A 25,746-nucleotide genomic window follows, 5' to 3' on the forward strand; every position below is an offset into this window, starting at 1 on the left:
GTGTATATATGAATATCAGCATATATATGTGATTATATATAAAATGTCAGTATATATATGACATATGTATATATATATGTCACTGTTCTATCAACTGATAGGACACTGATTAAATCAGTACCTGTGAGATATATATATATATATAAAATATACAGTAATCAGTACACAGGTGCTGATTAAATCAGTCATTAGATCAGTACCTGTGTGATATATATATATACCTGTGTGATATATAGCTATATATAGTACCTGTGATATAGGTATATAGTATAATAGATATATGTGTATATATATAGAGAGAGAGAGAGCATACACAGTAATCAGTATGCAGGTACTGATTCAACTAGTGTCCTATCAGTTGGATCTCTCTTTCCCATAGGATGCTGACTTCTTGGGGAAAAAAAAAAAAACTCCTTGAGCCATCATGATAACCTTAAAAACAATTTTTGGACTAAAGAAAGTCAAGCTGAGAAGTCAAGGGAAGCAGAACCAGCGTGAGTACCTCTGATGCACATTCTTGCAACGTTCCCACCACTGGAATTAGCATGTTTTCATGAGGAGTCTTCAGCAGCTGGGCCAGCAGAGGAAAGCCCCCCGCTTTGCGCATGGCTTCTTTATTCGCATGACTCTTACTGCAGCTCCACAGGGCCAGTGCCCCGCAGCGAGCCACTTCCACATCTCTGGCCTCATACAGGCTCAGCTGGGCGGGTTCTGTGGAATCATGTGCACAGTCTAGTAGAGCAACCTACAAGAATAGATAAATCCAGTGTTCATGGAAATCTTTAAAACCTTAGGCATTCTTCTATAGCTACCAAGGTTGCTTACTAAACTCACCTCCATCAAAAACAAGAACATTTAAAAAAATCAATTTTCATACTTCATGGCAGCCAGGGAAAGCAAACAACACCCTACAAAAAAATCTTCCTTCGGCTTAGGGAGCTTATACATTTCCTTTTCCTGAGAAATGTAAGCCCACCAAGATAGTATTTTCTTAACGTGGTTCTAATATTTACATCGATAATATTTGTAAACCACATCCTCAGCCCAAACATCTCAAAAAACTAGCCTCCCCAAACATTAGCCCCTTCTAAGGAAAACCGAATGGACTTTATACTCTTAAAGCCACAAGACCTGACCAGGAACAGTGGCTCATGCCTGTAATCCCAACACTCTAGGAGGCCGAAGTGGGAGGATCACTTGAGGCCAGGAATTAGAGATCAGCCTGGACAACAGAACAAGATCAAGATCCTATTTCTAACCAAAAAAAAAAAAAAAAAAAAGCTGGATGTGGTGGTGCACACCTGTAGAGCCAGCTACTCCAGAGGCAGAGGTGAGGTGGGAGGATTGTTTGGGCCCAGGAGTTCAAGCCTGCAGTGAGTTGTGATCACTCCACTGTACTCCAGCCTGGGCAACAAAGCAAGACCCTGCCTCAAAAAAAAAAAAAAAACAACCCAGGAAACAAAAACCATAAAACCTCTTTGGAGGACACAGCCTTCCTCATGTGCTACTGAAGCCAACCAAACCAAACAACACAACTGCCAGCATCCATTTTTTTTCTTTGAAATAACTAAAGTCACTGAAGATCTTAAGGGAAAGGCAATTTACTATATATAAGGATTAAGCGGGATGTCAGGTTGCCCCATGGAGGAAGGGAAACCAGACCTCCTGAGAGCTGCGATTTGCTGTCAGCCACCTTGCAGGTTCACTGTCTCTGTCTGGGGCTTAGGAGACATCATCTATGCATGTCTACCCCATTCTTCTCTCCCTGACGGTCAAATTCCACAGATACTGCCCATAACCACCAATCTCAAATTTAGAAGGGAGTAATAGCCCAGGCTAAGTAGAGTCTCTCAATCCCAATTCCAAGTTCCTAGGAGAGAGATCCAGTGGGACTGGCTTGAATCAGGTGGACAGTCCTGGTCTAATTAGATATGGACCGAGGAAAAATGGGGAGGAGGGAATGGAGGCTTCCAGGTGCTGACTGCAGGTGGGATAGCCATGTGGGAGAAATTTGAAGACCCTGGGATTGAACACAGATGCACAACAACAAATGATGTGGCATGGAAGTGCTCAGAAAGCCCATAGCATTTGTGACTGTTTTGGAACTGCCTGGTGGTTAGGAGATGCTCCTCACAATCTTTGCCTTGCGAAAATTTATTCCTTGATTTAACCCACTGCCACCATGACCAGCACTATTGGCTGATTCACCAAAGACTGGTTAAATAATTGTCTTACTTGTTTTAATTAATCTTTCTTAAATGTGTGTATAAGTCATAGTTATTTCCATTTTTAATGTTGGCAGTGTTGAGGTCTTCATTTAGAAGTCATACTTTTGTGACCAGAAATATGCCATAGGAACTTAATTCTTGTTTATTTCAGTAAGTCTGGAGGAAAACTGGTTTTGTTACATGTGTTTTGCTTAAAGTCACAATTTTTGAGAACCTGCTGATGATATTAAATGAGGACTTACTGTACTAGATTCCTGATGTGATGCATAAAACATATTTAAATTTTATGTTACATTATCCATTATTACAGTTTAATGGGCGTGGTGTCAGGAGACAGTCACATCAACCTGCCAAATTATTTCATTATTTAAGCAGAATAATGATAATCATAGTAATAATTACATTTTCTCTGGCATTTTTAATGAAAATTTTCAAACAGAAAATCTTCAAGAATTTTACAGTGATTGCACAACAGACTTCCCTACATCCACCACCTAGAGTCTGTAATTAACATTCTGCCACTTTCATTTTATTACGTATCTCACCAACTATTCATGCATCTATCCAGTCATGATTCTATCTTATTTTTGAAACTAATACATTTATAATGCTCTAAAGATGACAAGTGAAAACACAGAATGTCTTTTGGCAAATTTCTGAACACATTTCTCAGTGTACATATTTACATTAAAATCCATATTCACCCTTACGTGAATTATGCATTAACCCTTAATATGGGTAAGGAACTGGGCTACGTGCTCTGAAAGGCACAAGGATGAATAAGGCCTGTCACTTAAAGTGCAGAAGTGGAAACAATACAGTAAGATAACAGTTCTGGGGGAGACACAGAGCTAATGATCCTTATTAAGGAGGTGAAAACATGTTTACTTTTTAAAAGCCTTTCCTAATGATGGCAAAGGTGGTAAGCAGGATTCTGGTATTTTTATTTTGATGCTAGCTATTGAGAAAATTACTTTTTCTGATTATAAGAGCAAGACTTAGAAATAGAAGACAAATTGGCAAATGTAGAAAAGTAGGCAGAAAAATTAGTCATCACTTCAGAGAAAACCCTTGAGAGCAATGTGTGTGTTTATTTCTAATGCTTATTTCTAAAAATTGGGATCATAGATAGCAACAGTTTTTAATCCTGCCATGATTTTATACAATATTAAATATTATGCACTTTATTTCTTGCTATTAAATATACATTCAAGCTGGGTGTGGTGGCTCACAACTGTAATCCCAGGACTTTGGGAGGGCAAGGTGAGTGGATTGCATGAGCTCTTGAGTTCGAGACCAGACTGACTAACACAGTGAAATCCTGTCTCTACTAAAAATATGAAAATTAGCCAGGCTCGGTGGCATGCGCCTGTAGTCTCAGCTACTTGGGAGGCTGAGACAGAAAAATTCCTTGAATCTGGGAGGCAGAGGTTGCACTGAGCTGAGATCACACCACTGCACTCTAGCCTGGGTGACAGAGAGAGACTCCATCTCAAAATAATAAATAAATAAATTTTCAACACAATAGTGATAGCTGTCTCAGTGGATATTTCTTGTGGATACACTGCAGACCATTTTACTGAGCACATACTGCTAAACACCCAGGCTGTTTTCAGCTCTCAGTCTTCTAACAATGAGATGAACAAGAGCCTGCAGCTCGGACTGTCCACTTGGAAGAGCATTTTCCCAGTAAGGTCACCACATTAGAGGCCGTGGGCCACCAGTAAGACTTACACATAAAAGGCAAATTGTCAAATGCAGAAAAATAGGAAGAAAAATCAGTCATCACTTCCGAGAACAATTTGTTTGTGTTTATTTCTAGTGGATTTGCTCTCTATAATAGTGGGTAGATCTTTACAGTCTATTGGTGGCATCATAGGCTGGGCATGGTGGCTCATGCCTGTAATCCCAACACTTTGGGAAGCCAAGGTAGGTGGATTATTTGTGGTCAGGAGTTTGAGACCAGCCTGGCTAACATGGTGAAATCCTATCTCTACTAAAAATACAGAAATTAGCCAGGCACAGTGGCAGGTGCCTGTAATCCCAGCTACTTGGGAGTCTGAGGCAGGAGAATCGCTTGAACTTGGGAAGCAGAGGTTGCAATGAGCCAAAATCGCACCACTGCACTCTAGCCTGAGCAACAGAAATGAGATCCTGCTTGAAAAAAAAAAAAAAAAATGGCATCATAGATGTCAACAGCTTTTCAAGTTATAAAGCTTTTGATGTTTTAAAGTTTTCAGCTTTCCACCGAGCAGCAGTTTTCAGCTTTGCATTCTTACATCTATACATGAATCTATACATGAATGCATCCCTACCAATAGGTGGTGACCATTACATCTGCTTTAAACATTTTCTATTTCTTTGAAAAATGAGTTTGAACATTTTTTATTTTGGACACTCAGTAATATAAATATGCAAAAATAATTTTCAAGGACAAGTGATACAGACAGAAGGCTCCTAGAACACGCTCTCATGGCTATGGAATGTCCAGCATGGCCAGGAAGGACAGCAAGGAGCTGTGTGTGGTGCAGCTGGCGCTCGATGGCAATCATGACGTCAGGGCTACTCACCAGTTTGGTGATCCCCCCATACTGCCTCACCACCCGCCGTGCTCTTGTAAACTTGGCGACATTCGCGATGGTCTCAGCTGCCAAACACTTTAGACTCTTGTGTGGAGAATCAAGTATATTCACCATAATTGGTAAGCCCCCAAGGTCAACAATATTACGTCTGATTTGCGGATTATGACTGATTTCCTTCAGTATTTTTAATGAACCAATCTGTGTGAGAAAAAAAGAAAAAAGAGTGGTGAATATGTAACCCATGCTATGTTTTTAAAAATTCCGAGTCTACATAAAATCCTTCCCCAGTTAAGTTTTTTAAGAAATAGTTTCCATTCCCAGAGGTTACACACATCCTGCATATTCTCTCATTTACGTAAACAATCCTAATTCAGGAAGCATGAGAGACGAATGGAGAAGAGCAAAAGAAAGAAGAAAAGCAGAGAAAAGACAAAGCGCAGTGAACAGAATTAGCAGGTCATCAGCAGTAACAGCAGATAAAGACAAGAACCAGGCAGCAAAGGAATGGCTGACACCTAGAGCTAAGAAGAGAGCCCCAGGAAGGTGGAACAAGACTCCACATCCGGAGGACTCAAGATGGCGCTGTGAGAACAACCCAGGATTGGAGCTCTCGTTGAATCCGCAAAGAGGTGAGTTGGAGTTGCATTTCCAGACTGATCTTTGTTGCCCACAGAACGGGGAAACTCCCAAGTATAAAAAAGACACGGGACGCCAGGCAGTAAGTCTGCCTGGTGAAGCCGGCAGCCGGGGCGGTGGCGGCCGGCCCTACCCAGCAGTCCCCACAGGGCGCACTTGTCCAGGTGCCCTGTTGAACCGGCAACCTGAGACTTGAGAGGGCTGGACTTGAGACTGAACGAGACTTGGACAGTAGGCCAGCCCAGGGGATTGCAGGGACAGAGCGTTCAGGGTACCCAGTGGGACGAACAAAACCGCGATTTCAAACTATCCCGAGCAGACGGTCCAAGATGCTCTGTGGGGGAGGGGCATCCACCACTACTGAGGCAACCCGCCCCAACTGAGATACACGCCCACTGCAGACACAGCCTCCCGTTGCCGAGGCAACCCGTCCCTACTGAGATACACGCCCACTGCTGAGGCAGCCTGCCGTTGCCGAGGCAACACGCTACAATGAAGAGACTCCGCCGCAGGGCATGGCAGAGACCACAGCAGAGCCTGCAGGAACAGGGCGAATCACACAACAGCAGGGCGGAGACTCGGCAGGCAAACAGTGGCTAGTCTGCCCCCTAGCTGGGCAGGACACCTCAATGGACATCGAAAAATAAAGCCCGAACCCCCCAACACAGAGCATTTGAGAAAAAAAGGGTTTTTTTAATGAGCTCTGTTGCAGCAGAATCAAACATAGCAGCCTAACAGCCCTGAATGAACAACAGAGCTCACAGCTCGGAAATTGAGCTCCTAAAAAGAACAGACTGTCTCCTCAAGCAGCTCCCTGACCCCTCTATATCCAAAAGACTGACATTTGGCAGGCATCATCCTGGGACAAAGATAGCAGAAAAAGAAACGGGTAGCATCCCTCACTGTGCCACAGCTGCTAGAGGTGCACCCCAGACAAGCAGGGCCTGGAGTGGACCTCAGCAGTCGTACAGCAAAGGGGCTAGGCTGGTAGAAGGAAAACCAAGTAACAGAAAGACTTCATCATCAACAATCTGGGTGTCCACTCAGAGACCCAATCGAAAAGTCAGCAACTACGCAGACGACAAGCGGATAAACCCACAAAGATGGGAAGAAACCAGCGAAAAAAGGAGGAAAACACCCGAAACCAGAACACCTCGCCTCCTAGAAAGGACCAAAACTCCTCACCAGCAAGGGAACAAAGCTGGATGGAGAATGACTGTGACAAAATGACGGAATTAGACTTCAGAAGGTGGATAATGAGAAACTTTTGTGAGCTAAAAGAACATGTATTAAATCAATGCAAAGAAACTAAGGAACTTAAAAAAAGATATGAGGAAATGATAACAAGAATGGGTAACCTAGAGAGGAATATGAATGAATTAAAGGAGCTGAAAAACACAATATGAGAACTTCGCGAAGCATGCACAAGTTTCAATAGCCGAATTGACCAAGCAGAAGAAAGAATATCTGAAGTCGAAGACCAACTCAATGAAATAAAATGAGAAACCAAGATTAGAGAAAAAAGCGCAAAAAGAAATGAACAAAGTCTCCAAGAAATGTGGGACTATGTGAAAAGACCTAACCTACGTTTGATAGGTGTACCAGAAGGGGACGAAGAGAATGAATCCAAGCTGGAAAATACTCTTCAGGACATCATCCAGGAAAACTTCCCCCACCTAGCAAGACAGGCCAACACTCAAATGCAGGAAATACAGAGAACACCACAAAGATATTCTGCAAGAAGAGCAACCCCAAGGCACATAATCGTCAGATTCAACAAGGTTGAAATAAAGGAGAAAATACTAAGGGCAGCCAGAGAGAAAGGTCGAGTTACCCACAAAGGGAAGCCCATCAGACTCACAGCAGATCTCTCAGCAGAAACACTACAAGCCAGAAGAGAGTGGGGCCAATATTCAACATTTTTAAAGAAAAGAACTTTCAACCCAGAATTTCATATCCAGCCAAACTGAGCTTCAGAAGTGAAGGAAAAATAAAATCCTTTGCGAACAAGCAAGTACTCAGAGATTTTGTCACCACCAGGCCTGCTTTACAAGAGCTCCTAAAAGAGGCACTACACATAGAAAGGAACAACCAGTACCAGGCATTCCAAAATCACACTAAATGCTAAAGAGCATCAACATAATGAAGAATCTACAACAACTAACAGGCAAAACAGCCACTTAGAATCAAAATGGCAGTATCAAATTCACACATAACAACATTAACCCTAAATGTAAATGGACTAAATGCACCAATCAAAAGACACAGACTGGCAAATTGGATAAAAATCCAAAACACATCAGTGTGCTGTATCCAGGAAACCGATCTCACATGCAAGGATACACAAAGTCTCAAAATAAAGGGATGGAGGAAGATTTACCAAGCAAATGGAGAGCAAAAAAAAGCAGGAGTTGCAATTCTCATCTCTGATAAAATAGACTTTAAAGCAACAAAGATCAAAAGAGACAAAGAAGGCCATTACATAATGGTAAAAGGATTGATAAAACAAGAAGAGCTAACGATTCTAAACATATATGGACCCAATGCAGGAGCACCCAGATACATAAGGCAAGTTCTTAATGACTTACAAAGAGACTTAGACTCCCACACAATAATAGTGGGAGACTTTAACACTCCACTGTCAATATTAGATAGATCAACCAGACAGAAAATCAACAAGGATATCCAGGGCTTGAACTCAGACCTGGAGCAAGCAAACCTGATAGACATTTACAGAACTCTCCACCCCAAATCCACAGAATATACATTCTTCTCAGCACCACATCACACCTACTCAAAAATTGACCACATAATTGGAAGTAAAGCACTGCTCAACAAATGCAAAACAACTGAAATCATAACAAACAGCCTCTCAGACCATAGTGCAATCAAGTTAGAACTCAGAATACAGAAACCAACCCAGAACCGCACAGCTTCATGGAAACTGAACAACTGGCTCTTGAATGTTGACTGGGTAAACAATGAAATGAAGTCAGAAATAAAGAAGTTCTTCGAAACCAATGAGAACGAAGACACAACATGCCAGAACCTCTGGGACACATTTAAAGCAGTCTCTAGAGGAAAGTATATAGCAATAAGTGCCCATATGAGGAGAATGGAGAGATCCAAAATTGACACCCTATCGTCAAAATTGAAAGAGCTAGAGGAGCAAGATCAAAAAAACTCAAAACCCAGCAGAAGACAAGAAATAACTAAGATCAGAGCTGAACTGAAGGAGATTGAGACACGAAAAACCCTTCAAAAAATCAATAAATCCAAGAGCTGGTTTTTTGAAAAGATCAACAAAATAGACAGACCACTAGCCAGATTGATTAAAAAGAAAAGAGAGAACAACCAAATAGATGCAATAAAAAATGATAAAGGGGAAATCACCACAGATTCCACAGAAATTCAAACCATCATCAGAGAATATTACAAACAACTCTATGCACATAAACTAGTAAACCTGGAAGAAATGGATAAATTCCTGGACTCCTGCATCCTCCCAAGCCTAAACCAGGAGGAAGCTAAAACTATGAATAGACCAATAACAAGGTCAGAAGTCGAGGTAGCAATTAAGAGCCTACCACACAAAAAAAGCCCAGGTCCAGACGGGTTCACAGCCAAATTCTACCAGACACACAAAGAGGAGCTGGTACCATTCTTCTAAAACTATTTCAAACAATCCAAAAAGAGGGAATACTTGCCAAATCATTTTACGAGACCAATATCATTCTGATACCAAAACCCGGCAGAGACCCAACAAGAAAAGAAAACTTCAGGCCAATATCCATGATGAACATAGATGCAAAAATCTTCAATAAAATATTGGCAAGCCGAATGCAACAGCAAATCAAAAAAACTTATTCACCATGATCAAGTAGGATTCATCCCGGGGATACAAGGCTGGTTCAACATACGCAAGTCTATAAATGTAATTCACCACATAAACAGAACCAAAAACAAAAACCACATGATTATCTCAATTGACGCAGAGAAGGCATTTGACAAAATTCAACAGCCCCTTATGCTAAAAACCCTCAATAAACTCGGTATCGATGGAACGTATCTCAAAGTAATAAAAGCTATTTATGACAAACCAACAGCCAATATCACACTGAATGGGCAAAAACTGGAAGCATTCCCTTTGAAATCTGGCACTAGACAAGGATGCCCTCTTTCACCACTCCTATTCAATATAGTTCTGGAAGTTCTAGCCAGAGCAATCAGGCAAGAAAAAGAAATAAAGGGTATTCAAATAGGAAAGGTGGAAGCCAAATTGTCTCTATTTGCAGACGACATGATAGTATATCTAGAAGACCCCATCACCTCAGCCCAAAAACTCCTGAAACTGATAAGCAACTTCAGCAAAGTCTCAGGATATAAAATCAATGTGCAAAAATCACAAGCATTCGTCTACACCAATAACAGACTTAAAGAAAGCCAAATCAAGAACGAACTGCCATTCACAATTGCTACAAAAAGAATAAAATACCTTGGAATACAACTCACAAGGAACGTAAGGGACCTCTTCAAGGAGAACTACAAACCACTGCCCAATGAAATCAGAGAGGACACAAACAGATGGAGAAACATTCCATGTTCATGGTTAGGAAGAATTAACATCGTGAAAATGGCTATACTGCCCAAAGTAATTTACAGAATCAACGCTATCCCCATCAAGCTACCATTGACTTTCTTCACAGAACTGGAAAAAACCACCATGAACTTCATATGGAACCAAAAGAGAGCCCGCATAGCCAAGTCAATTCTAAGCAAAAAGAACACAGCGGGGGACATCACACTACCGGATTTCAAACTATACTACAAGGCTACAGTACTCAAAACAGCATGGTACTGGTACCGAAACAGAGATATAGACCAATGGAACAAAACAGAGGCACCGGAGGCAACACAACATATCTACAACGATACAATCTTTGATAAACCTGACAAAAACAAGCAAGGGGGAAAGGATTCCCTGTTTAACAAATGGTGTTGGGAAAACTGGCTAGCCATGTGCAGAAAGCAGAAACTGGACCCCTTCCTGACACCTTACACTAAAATTAACTCCAGATGGATTAAAGACTTAAACATAAGACCTGGCACCATAAAAACCCTAGAAGGAAATCTAGGCAAAAATATCCAGGACATAGGAGTAGGCAAGGACTTCATGAACAAAACACCAAAAGCATTGGCAACAAAAGCCAAAATAGACAAATGGGACCTAATGAAACTGCACAGCTTCTGCACGGCAAAAGAAACAGTCACTAGAGTGGATCGGCAACCAACAGAATGGGAAAAAATATTTGCAGTTTACCTATCTGACAAACGGCTGATATCCACAATTTACAAAGAACTCAAACGGATTTACAGGAAAAAAACAAACAAGCCCATTCAAAAGTGGGCAAAGGATATGAACAGACACTTTACGAAAGAAGACATATATGAGGCCAACAATCATATGAAAAAATGCTCATCGTCACTGGTCATCAGAGAGATGCAAATCAAAACCACATTGAGATACCATCTCACGCCAGTTAGAATGGCGATGATTAAAAAATCTGGAGACAACAGATGCTGGAGAGGATGTGGAGAAAAAGGAACACTTTTACACTGTTGGTGGGAGTGTAAATTAGTTCAACCATTGTGGAAGACAGTGTGGCGATTCCTCAAGGCCTTAGAAATAGAAATTCCATTTGACCCAGCAATCCCATTACTGGGTATATATCCAAAAGACTATAAATCGTTCTACTATAAGGACACATGTACACGAATGTTCATTGCAGCACTGTTTACAATAGCAAAGACCTGGAATCAACCAACATGCCCATTGATAATAGATTGGATTGGAAAAATGTGGCACATATACACCATGGACTATTATGCAGCAATCAGAAATGATGAGTTCGTGTCGTTTGTAGGGACATGGATGAATCTGGAGAACGTCATCCTCAGCAAACTGACACAAGAACAGAAAATGAAACACCGCATATTCTCACTCATAGGCGGGTGATGAAAAATGAGAACACATGGACACAGAAAGGGGAGTACTAAACACTGGGGTCTATTGGGGGGAAAAGGGGAGGGCCAGTGGGAGGGGGAGGTGGGGAAGGATAGCCTGGGGAGAAATGCCAAATGTGGGTGAAGGGGAGAAGGAAAGAAAAGCACACTGCCATGTGTGTTCCTACACAACTGTCTTGCATGCTCTGCTCATGTACCCCAAAACCTAAAATCCAATAAAAAATTTAAAAAAAAAAAAAAAAGACTCCACATCCATTGTGACAGAGCCACTTACCTTACATTTGACTTCATCAGTTTCAAGCAAATTTATCAGCACTTCCAGGCCTCCAACATCTCTGATGGCCAACTGGCAGGTTTCTTGAGCTAAGTTGAAATCCCTCATTGAACACAACGCAATCACTGTAGCTGTCTGATTTCCTCCCTATAAAGATGCAATACCAGAGAAAGGTTAAGTAAGACCATGGTCCCATAGAAATGCACTAAATAGTTATGAATCCATGAACTAGGAAACGTGTCTCTGAGTGGGCTAGAATTTGTTAAATGGATCAGGTAGAGTTAAAGCATGGAAAAGCCGTACAGAGCATCGTAAAACATTTTTCCAATTAAGAGTCAACATTAAAGGTGGGCTGTCTCCTTTAAACAGTCATAACATCGGGCAGTATTCATCTATTAAAGAGAGTCATGGGGCCAGCCTTGAGAGGCTGACTGCGGAATGGAAGATGTACATGGAGCTAAGAGATAGTCCCCCCAATTCTTGAACAGGGTATTGCATGATGCAAAGTATGTCTGAAAATTATTCCTACAGATGTGCATAGAACACCCTGAAATAAGGAGAACCCAGAGAAAAGGAAACCATGCAGGAAGCAGCACTGCAACCCATACTGAAACCTAGAGTAGGTGGTGTGAGGGACGTGGAGTTGGGAAAAGAGAAGCAATTCCAATCGGTTCTGGAAATCAATGGGATGGGCAGGACAAAGAAGAAAGCGGCCGAGCGCGGTGGCTCACGCCTATAATACCAGCACTTTGGGAGGCTGAGGCGGGTGGATCATGAGGTCAAGAGATCGAGACCATCCTGGTCAACATGGTGAAACCCCATCTCTACTAAAAATACAAAAAATTAGCTGGGCATGGTGGCACATGCCTGTAATCCCAGCTACTCAGGAGGCTGAGGCAGGAGAATTGCCTGAACCCAGGAGGTGGAGGTTGCTGAGATCACGCCGTTGCATTCCAGCCTGGGTAACAAGAGCGAAACTGCGTCTCAAAAACAAAAAAAAGAAGAGAGAAAGCATCAATGTGGTGAGCAAAATCCTGGTCCAACACAGAGAGTCTTGCAAGCCAATGTCTTCTTGGTGAATCACTATATGTAAAGAGTAGTGGTGAGATGCTCCTTCAGGATTCAAAAAATGAAAAAAATCTGAAAGATTAAAACTAAAACAGAATGATTGACCAGGGAACCGGATCTGCCAGGAGATTAAAATCAGAATTCACTGCAGGAATTCTTAGAGAATGTCCATGGGTCATTTCTGCTTTGAAAATCTTCTAAGGAGTAGCACATATTATTGCTACTGCTATTCAGCTGGCTGATAAACAGGAGTTCTGACATCAGCACTGAAGTAGCTCATCACACACAAAAGCAAGACTGCTGCTCATTTTTGCAAAAGGTGTTGGTAATAGACAAGCCTTTGATTCCTGCTTCAAAACGTAGTAATGATGTTTAAAGGGAATACACCTTCAAATTATGTTTATTTCCATTTATTAAGCATTACAATATACTGCCATTATTTATCTGTATATATATAATTATGTATATAAATAGATTAGATATACATAGTAAATAAGGTAAACATCCATTTTATAAATTTATACATTATCTATTATCCATTATATATTTTATAATTTTAAAATATACATTTGAATATATAAAATATACATTATGTTTACATATAAATTTAACATTTTAAATACATTACACATAATAAATATAAATATAAAAATGTAACATTGAGATACCATCTCATGCCAGTTAGAATAGCTATCATTAAAAAATCAGGACACAACAGATGCTGGAGAGGATGTGGAGAAATAGGAACGCTTTTACACTGTTGGTGGGAGTGTAAATTAGTTCAACCATTGTGGAAGACAGTGTGGCGATTCCTCAAGGACCTAGAAATAGAAATTCCATTTGACCCAGCAATCCCATTACTGGATGTATACTCAAAGCAATTATAAATAATTCTATTATAAAGACACATGAACATGTATGTTTCTTGTGGCACTGTTCACAATAGCAAAGATTTGGAACCAACCCAAATGCCCATCAGTGATAGACTGGATAAAGAAAATGCAGCATACACACACACACACACACACACACACACACACACACACACACACTATGGAATACTATGCAGCCATAAAAAAGGGTGAGTTCATGCCATTTGCAAGGACATGGATAAAGCTGGAAACCATCATTCTCAGCAAACTGACCCAAAAACAAAAAATCAAACACCACATATTCTCACTTATAAGTGGGTGTTGAGCAATGAGAACACATAGATATGGGGAGGGGAGGAACATCACGCACTGGGGCCTGTTGGGGGGTGGGGGATAATGGAGGGATAGAAAGGGGTGGGGTGATAGGGAAGTGATAGCATTAGGAGAAATACCTAACGTAGATAACAGGGTGATGGATGCAGTAAACCATCATGGCATGTGTATACCTACATAACAAACCTGCACATTCTACACATGTACCCCAGAACTTAAAATATAATAAAAAAAGACAAAAAAGTATATTTCTATATATAAAATAGATAATATATAATAGGCTTAGCACGGACCATGAAAATTATATACCAGCTGCAAACTCCCTTCTCCCTAGCACAAGCTTGTGCATACACAAATCTTCTTGTGAATTCAATACAATAGGTTATTTTTTAAAATATTTTTTAATTTATATATAATAGTTGTATGTATTTTGAGACTACATGTAATAATCCTATGTATGTATACAATGTGTAGAGACCAAATCAGGATAATTAAGATATTTATCACCTCACACACTTTTCTTTGTGGTGAGAACTTTATAATTCCTCCCTTCTAGCTATTTTGAAATATACAATAAATTATTCTTAACTATAATTTCTTTACTATAATAGGGAACTTAAACTTAATTGTACTATATCACTGTATTGTTGTACCTCTTAACCAATTTATCTTCATCTCTTCATGTTCATGTCTTATGTATAATAAGGTTAACACAGAAAATGGAAATTACATACAAGCTGCCCAAACCCCTCCTCCTTCATATCACACATGTACACATATGCAGATCCTCTTGTGAATTCAACACAAGACTTTTAGCATAGGAATCAGAAATGGGATTACCAGAGGATCCAACGTGAAAACAGAAAGGTTGAGATGTCAGCCTTTTTTCTTACTCCTTTTAAGAAAATTCTTTCCACGCCTCTAGAAATGTTCTCAACATCTATCCCGTGAAGATGTCACTGACAATTTTCGTTTTCTACATGAATGCTTCCAATGGATGCACCAGGCTGTCCTCTACATTCACAATTTAGAATGACTAGAGCTTCAGTTTTACCATTTACACATAAAATAAGTCATGTTCTTACAGCTTTTAGTGTCTTTTCTTTTCGTTTCTTTTCTTTTTTGAGACAGAGTTTCTCTCTTGTTACCCAGGCTGGAGTGCAATGGCGCAATCTCAGCTCACCATAACCTCCGCCTCCTGGGTTCAGGCAATTCTCCCGCCTCAGCCTCCTGAGTAGCTGGGATTACAGGCATGCGTCATCGTGCCCAGCTAATTTTTTGTATTTTTAGTAGAGATGGGGTTTCACCATGTTGACCAGGATGGTCTCAATCTCTTGACCTCGTGATCCACCCGCCTCGGCCTCCCAATGTGCTGGGATTACAGGCGTGAGCCACCATGCCCAACCCTTTTAGTGTCTTTTCTACTTCCTATCAAGGAGAAAAGTAACCACCACCAATATCACCAATTTTCATACATTGGTTTTGAAATATGAAATTTAAAAATCCTATCTATAACTGTCACGTTCATAAACTCCCATATTTGGGTGCACAAGACTCCTATAAGCCAATACTTCCATTTCCTCTTTAGAAAAACAAAAGGCAGATATTTTATAAGCCATGAAGAAGAATCTAGTCTGAGTGTGCAGGCATGCACCTGTAATCCCAGCTACTCGGAAGGCTGAGGTAGGAGGACTGCTTGAGCCTAGGAGTTGGAGGCTGCAGTGAGCTTTGATCACACCACTACACTCAAGGCTGGGCAACACAGTGAGACCCTGTCTCTAGAAACACATTTTTTTAACATAATAATAAAGGAGACTCTAAATGCTAACCACAATTAAAGGAAATTAAATCATGCACAAAAAGAAAGAACAAAGAAAATAAGAAAAACAATTCATTTGAACGAAGCTCATTTTTTTCTGAATTTAAAGGTTAAAAGGAGCCAGAATCCTCCCCAGGAGTGTCTGAAGGAGCAGAGCAGTGTTCCTATATTAAGGGTTTGGAAATCCAAACCAAGTGCTTCAGCTAGAGGAGTTATTTAGGCAGAGGCTTCAGACTTAAGCATGACTAGAAAGTGCAAGAAGACATGGAACAGCGTGTCATGCCTCGGTTAAGCCAAGAGCCTCCTCCCGCCCCAGATCCACTCTGTGAAGAAGAATGTACCATCCTGACATTCTTAATCGTGCATGCTGAGGACTTTCTTGACTGCTATTCTTGCATTATAGTATTTTCTTTGGTAGCAATTTTTGGGCTTATACACTCAGCATAATCTTTGTTTTCTATTTCAAGTTGTCTTAATTTTTCTCTTCTAGGCAATTTCCCCATCTTTTGGGCTTTATTTCATTATTTACACTATAACCAATGACATAAATTCTTAAAGGCCATTTAATTGCAGCAGATGTCCCAAAGGTAAGAGTTCACATTTTTCTGAATTATCTCTAGGCTAATTTGTAACGCAAAAGACTGACAATTTATAGTGATCATCAAGAAGTTAGATACTTAAAGAAAAAAAATTCTGTAAATCAACTTTTTTTCTGAAAATCTGGAAACATATTCATAGGCTTGAGGGATTTTTTGTAGAACAGTTTTATATTAGGGAAAGTTAGTTTTTCCACATTTCAGGATTTAGTTCTACTCTTGTCACTGACCACACTCCCAAAAGGATTATAAATCTTTCAGAATGAATACCAGAGGACAGGAGCCAAAATATTCAACATACAGAGCCACAAAAGTTAGCCAATTGCTATTCTTTAAATACCAGCTATGTCAAAGTATTTTTGAATGTTCGTTCCACTTTGTCCAGATGCCATAAACATCAAACTGAGAAGAAAACGTGCAAACACGCTCCTTTGTCAACTAAATCTCCCCTGAGAATATAATTAGTTACCAATACTTATTTTCACATTTTATCATGCATTTGCATTTGTGAGGTTTTAAGAGCTAGAGAAAATACACTAAAATATGATTTTACTAGCTTCTGAAGGACTTTGAAAAATGCTTCCAATAAGCTTTTCCACTTCTTAAATTAATGCAATTCTTTTGCTAGCTGTCTGCCTGCCTCTGTTTCTTTTCAAACATCTCCAGGCTCTGTTGGTCTTTGGATTTTTTTTTTTTTTTTTTTTTTTGCAATTGGCATTCTTTCCAATGACTAGGAGGCATTGGTTCACTGTCACCATTAGGTTTTAAACATGCAGAGATTAAGTGAAAGTGGCTCTCTCTCACTATTCTTAAGATTTATTTTTGAAAGACAAGATGAATTAAAGATATCTTCCTAAACAGTATTGATTTTTTAAAATAACTTCAAATAAAATCTTTGAAATAAGTAAGTATTACCCCATGGACTATATAGAGCAGTGTCCCTCCCTTACCATTGATAAGGAAGAAACAAACATTTGCTATGTGGAAATGAGCCATGTATTCAAGAGTAAAACAGGGAGTGGGCTGCCTCAAATCACTTTTGTGTTATTTTGTTATTTCATTCAACAAATGTGTTGCCATGCTGGATGGTCGGCACTAGAGCCACACCAGTGTACAAAAACAGACACTGTCCTTGCCTTCATGGAGCTTATAGTGTAGTGGAGGAGAAAGTTTTTAACTTTATTAAGATCACCCAAATAAACAGAAACTATGAAGCTGAGAAGTGCTACACAGGACAGGGTGTGGAGCTGTGGGAGGACATCACAGGGAACTCTGACCTAAATTGGAGCATCACCCATTGCGAAAGAACATCTGAGTTGAGATCTGGGCAGAAAATAGGTGATTTCCCAGGCAAAGGAGGGGATGTGATGAAATGTCCACCTGTCAGAGCAAAGAGTATATGCAAAAACCCAGGGGAGTAGAGCATGTCATGTTTAGCCCCTAAAGGAGGCCAGAGCCCAGGGTGGGAGCATGGTGCAAGATGAGCTGAAAACCAGCTGGGCTGCTGGGCCCAGAGTCTGGGCTGAGAATGTTCATCTTTATTTCAAGATTGGCCAATGTAATTTACAATGATGCCATTTGTAAAAGATCGCTCTGGCTGGATGGGGCAAGTGTGGATGGATGCATGGACACCAGTCAGGTTACTGCAGGGATTCAGAGAACAGAAGATGAATTGCAGTAGGAGGTAGAGGTGACTCATCATGAACCGTAAAGAAACTTTTGAAAGGTTTTTATCAACTTTGTTCAAGAAAGAATGCTATTAGCATAGATGAAACTCCAACTCTGTTGGGCAACATGCTTGCAAGGACATCATTTGAAGTTATTGTCACAGCCTCACATGACCACAGTGAGACCAGAAGGCAGGCAGGGAATAATCAGGACCAGAGGCCGCTTGTCCTGTCCCTACCTCACATGGCTTCTCCATCTGCAATCAGAAAGCAGCTGGTGAGACTTGAAAAAGTGGCACAATTATCACATGGTCATGCAGCTGGCTTCAAACATTCTCAGCATTTTTTCCTTCAAACATGCCATTCAGAGAGCAAGAAAAGCAAACTCCTGCCAGCAACTGCTCATTAATGATCACAGGGACCTGGTGCCCAACATGAAGGTTGGCTTAGAGTTACTCTTCTTCTCCCAGGATCAGAAATGGTACCAGGCAGGTACCAACAGTGAGTGGTACATAACCATGTGAGTCAACACAGAAAAAGACATCGTGTTCCTTCTGTTTATTTGCAAGTCTATTTTATACTGATGACTTAGCACGCATAAACCTAAGACTGAACGGAACCCAGAGGAGAAAAAGAAAATACTGTTTCCAGAAGAAAAATATACATATATTCTTAAATAAAGTAGACTTCAGGTTGCTGTTTTACAAGCTTGCTGAGAATGTTTTATCAGGAATGGGTGAGGAACCATGCAAGGATGGTATATACATTATTTTAATTGTATTTATTTATTTATTTTGAGGCAGAGTCTTGCTCTGTTGCCCAGGCTGGAGTGCAATGGTGTGATCTCAGCTCACTGCAACCTCCATCTCCCAGTCTCAAGAGATCCTCTTGCCTCAGCCTCCCAAGCAACTAGTACCAGAGGCATGCACCACCAGGCCTGGCCCATACACTTTTTTTTTTAATTTGCCATGAAACATTTACAGGAATTTAAAATTATTGGAATGTTCTAGTTATTGCAATGAGGAAAAATTTATAGCAAATATAATTATTTTACTAAAAAGACTAAGCATGAGCTGAGTAATTACAATGAATTTGAAAAAGTTTAATAAAGTGGCTGGATACAAGAGCAGAATTTTAAAGTAACCATTTATGCACTAACAATAACAAATCAAAATATTTAATTTGAAAAAGTTCCCATGTCAGTATTAGCAACATAATAAGAAAATATCTATGACTAAATTTCATAGAAAATGCTTTTGATACACATGAAAAAAACCTACTAAATATCACTAATGTATGTAAAAGACTAAATGGCCTGAGCAGGGTGATTCAATTTTATTTATTGATTTATTTATTTTATTTCCTAAGAAATAAAATTATTTTATTGTATTTATTTTTTTTGAGATGGAGTTTCGCTCTTGTTGCCCAGGCTGGAGTGCAATGGCATGATCTTGGTTCACTGCAACCTCTGCCTCCCAGATTTAAGTGATTCTCCTGCCTCAGCCTCCTGAGTAGCTGGGACTACAGGCATGTGCCACCATGCCTGGCTATTTTTTTGTATTTTTAGTAGAGACGGGGTTTCTCCATGTTGGTCAGGCTGGTCTCAAACTCCTCATTTCAGATGATTCCCCCACCTCAGCCTCTCAAAGTGCTGGGGTTACAGGCCTGAGCCACCGTGGCCAGCCTTAATTCAACATTATTACAATTGCAGTTTATAAAAAAATAATTTATAAATTCGTGTAAACCAACCAAAATGCCAACAGAATTTTAGGGGTTTGTTAACTTGATTTTCAATTTATTCTAAAGATGATCCAGGATGAAAAATCCAAAAAATAAGTTTTAAAAATGGAAAGGTACCAGGGAGGCAGAGGTTGCAGTGAGCCAAGATCTGGTCTACCAAATATCAAAATATATCAAAGCTATGGTAATTAAAACAGCACGGAATTAGCGTGGGAACATCCAAATAAGTTAATGCAAAGAGAAAGATCCACAAACTCTCACACGTGAGATGGCAGAATTTTATGAAGGTGGCATCCCAGATCATTGGAGGAAAAGCAGATAGGCCAATAGTCTGTACTGATACAATTGACTGTCCCTCTAGAGAAAAATAAGTGAAGTTAGATCCTTACCTTACATTACACATCAAGTGAATTCCAGAAGGATTAAGAATTTGAACTTTAAAATTTTTTTAAAAAGCTATAAAACTAACAGAGGGAACTGGAAAGTATTTTTGTCCTCTTGGAATGACTTCAGAAAAGCCCAGTCTATATTAGAAAAACATATATTATTTTTCTCTTTGTTTTAAACAGCTTTATTGAGGTATAATTGATATAAAAACTGAACTCCTAGTTCCTAAGAAATAAAACCTATAAGCCATGAAGAAATAGTAAATATTTATTAATGTACAAAAGAGTACATAAAAAGACATCCAGCTGGGTGTGGTGGTTTACACCTATAATGTCAGTACTTTGAGAGGCCAAGGCAGGTGGATCACCTGAGGTCAGGAGTTCAAGACCAGCCTGACCAATATGGTGAAATCCCATCTCTACTAAAAATACAAAAATTAGCCATGTGTGGTGGCACATTCCTGTAGTCCCAGCTGCTCAGGAGGCTCAGACAGGAGAATTGCTTGAACCAGGGAGGCAGAGGCTGCAGTGAGCCAAGATCTTGCCACTGCACTCCAGCCTGGACAACAGAGCAAGATTCCATCTCAAAAAATAAAGACATCTGACATGCTAAGAGAAAATAAGTATCTGCAATTAGTATAACAGACAAAGGTTTAATTTACATCATCAAAAATTAAAAAGACAAACAACCACACAGAAAAAGTATGCAAAAGATCAAAAAAATGGCTATTCGACATATAAAAAAATCATCAACCTCACTAGTAATCAGAAATACGAAAATTTAGACTAGATCCATTTTGCCCCTATGAGAATTGGCCAAAATAAAAAGACTGACCATCAATGAGAATTTAAAACAATGGATTTAAATCCTAGATTAACAACCTTTTTTTTTTACTTTAAGTTCCAGGATACATATGCAGAATGTGCAGGTTTGTTACAAAGGTAAATGTGTGCCATGTGGTTTGCTGCACCCACCAACCCTAGGTAGGTTTTGACCCTCACAAACATTCGGCTCTTTGTCCTAATGCTCCCCTGTCCCCTTGCCCATCTCCCCGACAGGCCCCAGTGTGTGTTGTTCCCCTCCCTGTGTCCATGTGTTCTCATTGTAGATGAACAATTTTAATACCATGGGGAGATTTAAAAGTCTATTAATGCCTAGATTCCATATTGGACAAATTCAATCAAAACTTCCAAAAAACAGTACCTGGGCATCAGGGTCTTTTGTTTATTTGCTCCTTTGTTTAACAGCCTTGGCTAATTTCACTCTGAGGTTGAGGGTCCAAGACTGAAAACCATTGCTATGTTACAGGTAGAGTGTAAATTGATGTTTGCTTTCTGTAAAGAGCTATGAAACCTTTTTTTACATAAACCAAGTTTGTTTTGTTTATTACTCTTCATTATTTCTCTATAAAAATTTTTAATGCAAGGCTTCTCAAATTTTAGTGTGCATATATTATTTTTCTCTTTGTTTTAAATAGCTTTATTGAGATATAATTGATAGTAAGAAACTGCACATCTTTAATGTATACAATTTGATGAGTTTGGATATATGCATATACCTGTGAAATCATTACTACAATGAAAGTAATAAATATATCCATCATCTGAAAAAATTTCCTTCATCTCTGCCTTTCTTGTGGTGAGAACACTTAATATGAAATCTACTTCTTAAATGTTTTAAGTGCACGATATATACTGTTTACTACATGTACTATGTTGTACAGCAGATATCTAGAACTTATTCATCTTCCATAAATAAAAAAAAAATTTTTTTTTTGAGACGGAGTTTCGCTCTTGTTACAGGCTGGAGTGCAATGGCGCGATCTCGGCTCACTGCAACCTCTGCCTCCTGGGTTCAGGCAATTCTCCTGCCTCAGCCTCCTGAGTAGCTGGGATTACAGGCATGCGCCACCATGCTCAGCTAATTTGTTGTATTTTTAGTAGAGGCAAGGTTTCACCAAATTGACCAGGATGGTCTCGATCTGTTGACCTCGTGATCCACCCTCCTCGGCCTCCCAAAGTGCTGGGATTACAGGCGTGAGCCACCACCCCCAGCCCATAAATAAAATTTTATACCCATTGAACAATTAAATAAAACTGCCTTAGCTATCATGGTTCATTCCAATCAAAAATCTTATAAATATATTGACATGTGTATAGAACTCCCTATTAGTGTTATCAAAATGTAAATGTGCATTCTCTTTGACCCAAGTAATTTTATTTCAAAGAACCCATTCCATAGAAATAATGTATATATCCAAAGAATATGTAAAAAATATTAGCTGCAGTATTGTTTGTAGTAACAAAAACTGAATTGAGAGGCAACTTAAATGTTATCAATAAGGCAACTGTTAAATACATTAATGATATACACCTTTAATGATATACTATATAATAATTAAAAGGAGTGTGGTAGATATGAAAGATCACCAAGACAGCATATTAAATACAAAAAGCAAAATGTAGACTAAGAAATAAGATTTCATTTATGTGAATAAACTACATATGTATATGTATATAAGCAGAGAAATATCTGGAAGGGGCTTCCACTTTGCATGGCTTGAAGTTTCACACTAAGCATATATGAGTGTATTATTTGTACAATATTTAAATATTTTAAACACAGAAGGGAGTAAGGGAAATAGGAGAAGAATAACACGTGCTTCTGCTATGCTCTATGTCACAGAAACATCAGCAGCCACAACCAGACAGCCATACACACCCAGGGAGCAAGGGCTGGGAAGAGCCACAGCCCTCCAACAGAAATCTCAAGGCCAATTTACCAAAAAGGGTCATGGAGTTTAATATGTTTCTTGCAAATACGCAATTTTAGATAATGATAACAATAGATTTATAGAGAGATGTAAAATGAAAAATCATTTATACCAAATCTGATGCCTCTTATTCATGCCTTAATTCATATGTTTAGAAATTCTTCAGCATGCAGACTCTGTAACAGGACATGAGTGTGTGTTTTTAAAACAGAAAGCAAAGCAGCCTAGCACATTATATAAACTGGGAACTAGCCAGTACTATTACTTTTCTCCAATGGGTACTTAGTTTTCTTAAATTAATTTTAAGGGAAAAGCATATTTTAAGGAACAAAAATAAGTGTTGCTGCAAATATATGGGGCAAGAAATTCCCCTAAAAAGATCTACTACATAAAACTGCCTTAGATATCACAGTTCATTCCAATAAAAAATTGTATAAATAACTAGATGAGTATGTGTATCATGTCATTATGCTCTAGCTGTGCTGGCTCATAACACACATTCATGAATAAACACATGAGTGAATGAATGAATGAGTTAAAGCTTAAGGAAACTCCCCTGAGATTTTTCATATTGTCATTTTTCAGTTATTAAGTTGATGTGGTAGCTTAGTGCTAGCTAGTCGTCATATAAACTGTTGTAAGTCAGTAGCATTGTATTATCATACTGATCTAATTGTCTTTACTCTGCTTTTTCTCCACAAATATTTATTTATGACAACCAAGAGACAAGGAGAGCTTAAAGCTCGAAAACTTAAATATAGATTTCTCTTTGGGAATGATGGAGATGAGCCTCTCCATTTCTTCCACAATCTCCCTTATAACAAAAATAAAAGAAGACAAATTCTTCTTTTGTGGGCAATATAAGCATACAAATAACATACATTATCAGTAATCCAAATAAAGTACATTCATTTCTTACACTACAATATTTATGGAAACATGAATGCAGATTATGAGTAGACATTTTTTAGCTGATAGAATTTAAATATCTTATGATTTCAAACAGGCAATTTTAAAAAAATAATCACAAAAGTTCTCCTACTGTTTGTCACTGACTTTTTTAAGAAAGTCAACCTGCATCAATGCAGCAACACATGTATTAACTTAAAGAAAGTTTCTCAAGAACGTGGTACTTATTTTCCTTTCTAACTACTGGAGTTGATTCGAGTGGATAAACAGTGACTATTGTTTTCCATTTTTGAAAGACTATTTTTAACAAGAATAACTGTGCCATCACAATAGTTTCCATTTTTATAAGTAAAAACTTAGCAAAAGAGCACAGTCTAATATGGCCGTCCAAACGTGAATACTGAGTTTCTTTATAGAAAGGGCTCCCTGTTGACTCCCTTACTCAAATAAACAAATCCAAACAAGAGAAATGATAGAAAGGTACAAGAGCAAGCTCTGCAGGCCTCCTGGGTCCTGAATTTCTTGACAGTGGAACAGAACAACCAGGCAATGGGCAATAAAGACAGAAGCCTGGACTCGGTGCCAGCCTTCTGTGTGGCCTGGAGCAAAGAATTTCTCAGCTTTTCCACCAATGAAACAAGGATCAAACTACCTGCCACTCTATACCCAAAACTCAAGTAATGGGAAAGGAATTTAATTAACTGTAATTGATTGCAAAGTACATCAAATTCCTACAACAAAAACTCATACAACTTCCAATTACCACTCAAACTCTAACCGATCAAGGAGTGTGTGTGTGTGTGTGTGTGTGTGTGTGTGTGTAATCCGTTTACGTAAGATCATTAAGGAACTGAGCCCCACAAATGGAGTCCTTAACAAAGCTTTTCAGGTCTGAAAAATGTCCTTGCCAAGAATCCCCCTCCAGAGAAGAAATCCAAAATATGCCAAGGAAAGAATTCTGGGGGTCCCTTCTGAAGTTGGCAGCCCAGTGGCATTTCTGATGTGAATGTCTTTTAGATGTCACTCTGGAACAGAGTATTGGCCACTGCTAAGCTGAGATCCACCAGGCATCTTCACTTTTCATGGCCTGAAAATTCTCAATTTGTAGTTACAGAGCAAAAGCATGGCAAACAATCTGGCTCATGTGAAACGTGAAATCAACACTAATGTTTTAGGAATTTGATGATGTAGAATGAACATATCAGCCTACCCCTCACCAACCCATCATGGGTTAGGGGAGAGGATGAATGTGTGGTAATTCCCATCCTTTCTACCCATGTAACCATTGTCACTGTCTTCTCATCCCTTCCCATCAGATTCACATGGCATATCACCTGCTGCTGGATTCATCTTTCCAAATCAATGCTTTCATCATCCTTTTCCCCATTCTCCCACCTGGACTGTGATCAAAATCCCAGGTACAGAAGCTGGCATCCCACAGGGAGGAGGTACCCATGGAGAAAAGGCCCTGGGAATGAACCCTAGAGGGCTCCATCATTGCAGCAAGTACTCAGGAGTAAGACTGGCTGGATGAAGCAACTCACACTAAGGGCAGATGTCCAGCTGTGCTTACCCATATAACCGTTGTGGAGCCTAGAGCTGGTGCCTGGATAATACGAGCAACTTATCCTCTAGTGACAGCTCCAGGAAATATCTTCAAGGGAGATAAATCAAAATTCTAGGCCCAGCCTCTGACATGTCCCTAAACTACCAAAAAGCTGACCACCCAACCATGTTCTCGGCACTATTCTAGTCTTTTCAATTTGTTCTTGGATTTACTGATCCTATAGTGTTAAGTACCATGACCACTCCACCTTCAATCCACATTGAAATGGATT

The 25,746-nt window shown here is 39.5% G+C and overlaps 1 protein-coding gene across 13 annotated transcripts in view; it reads right to left on the bottom strand.

The window, feature by feature from the left end:
* ODAD2 (outer dynein arm docking complex subunit 2) overlaps positions 1-25,746 on the bottom strand; it is a 163,632-nt gene that overhangs the window by 92,691 nt on the left and 45,195 nt on the right. For all 13 annotated transcript variants that reach the window (XM_035306996.3, XM_035306998.3, XM_009000094.5 and 10 more), the window contains 3 exons: positions 11,745-11,891; positions 4,799-5,008; positions 503-745 (listed from right to left, as the gene is read on the bottom strand). In XM_035306996.3, coding sequence (XP_035162887.1) covers positions 503-745; positions 4,799-5,008; positions 11,745-11,891 — 600 coding nt within the window. The remainder of the gene's footprint in view (positions 1-502; positions 746-4,798; positions 5,009-11,744; positions 11,892-25,746) is intronic.

The sequence above is a fragment of the Callithrix jacchus genome, chromosome 7, assembly GCF_049354715.1.
Source record: "Callithrix jacchus isolate 240 chromosome 7, calJac240_pri, whole genome shotgun sequence".
NCBI classification, from domain to species: Eukaryota; Metazoa; Chordata; class Mammalia; order Primates; family Cebidae; genus Callithrix; species Callithrix jacchus.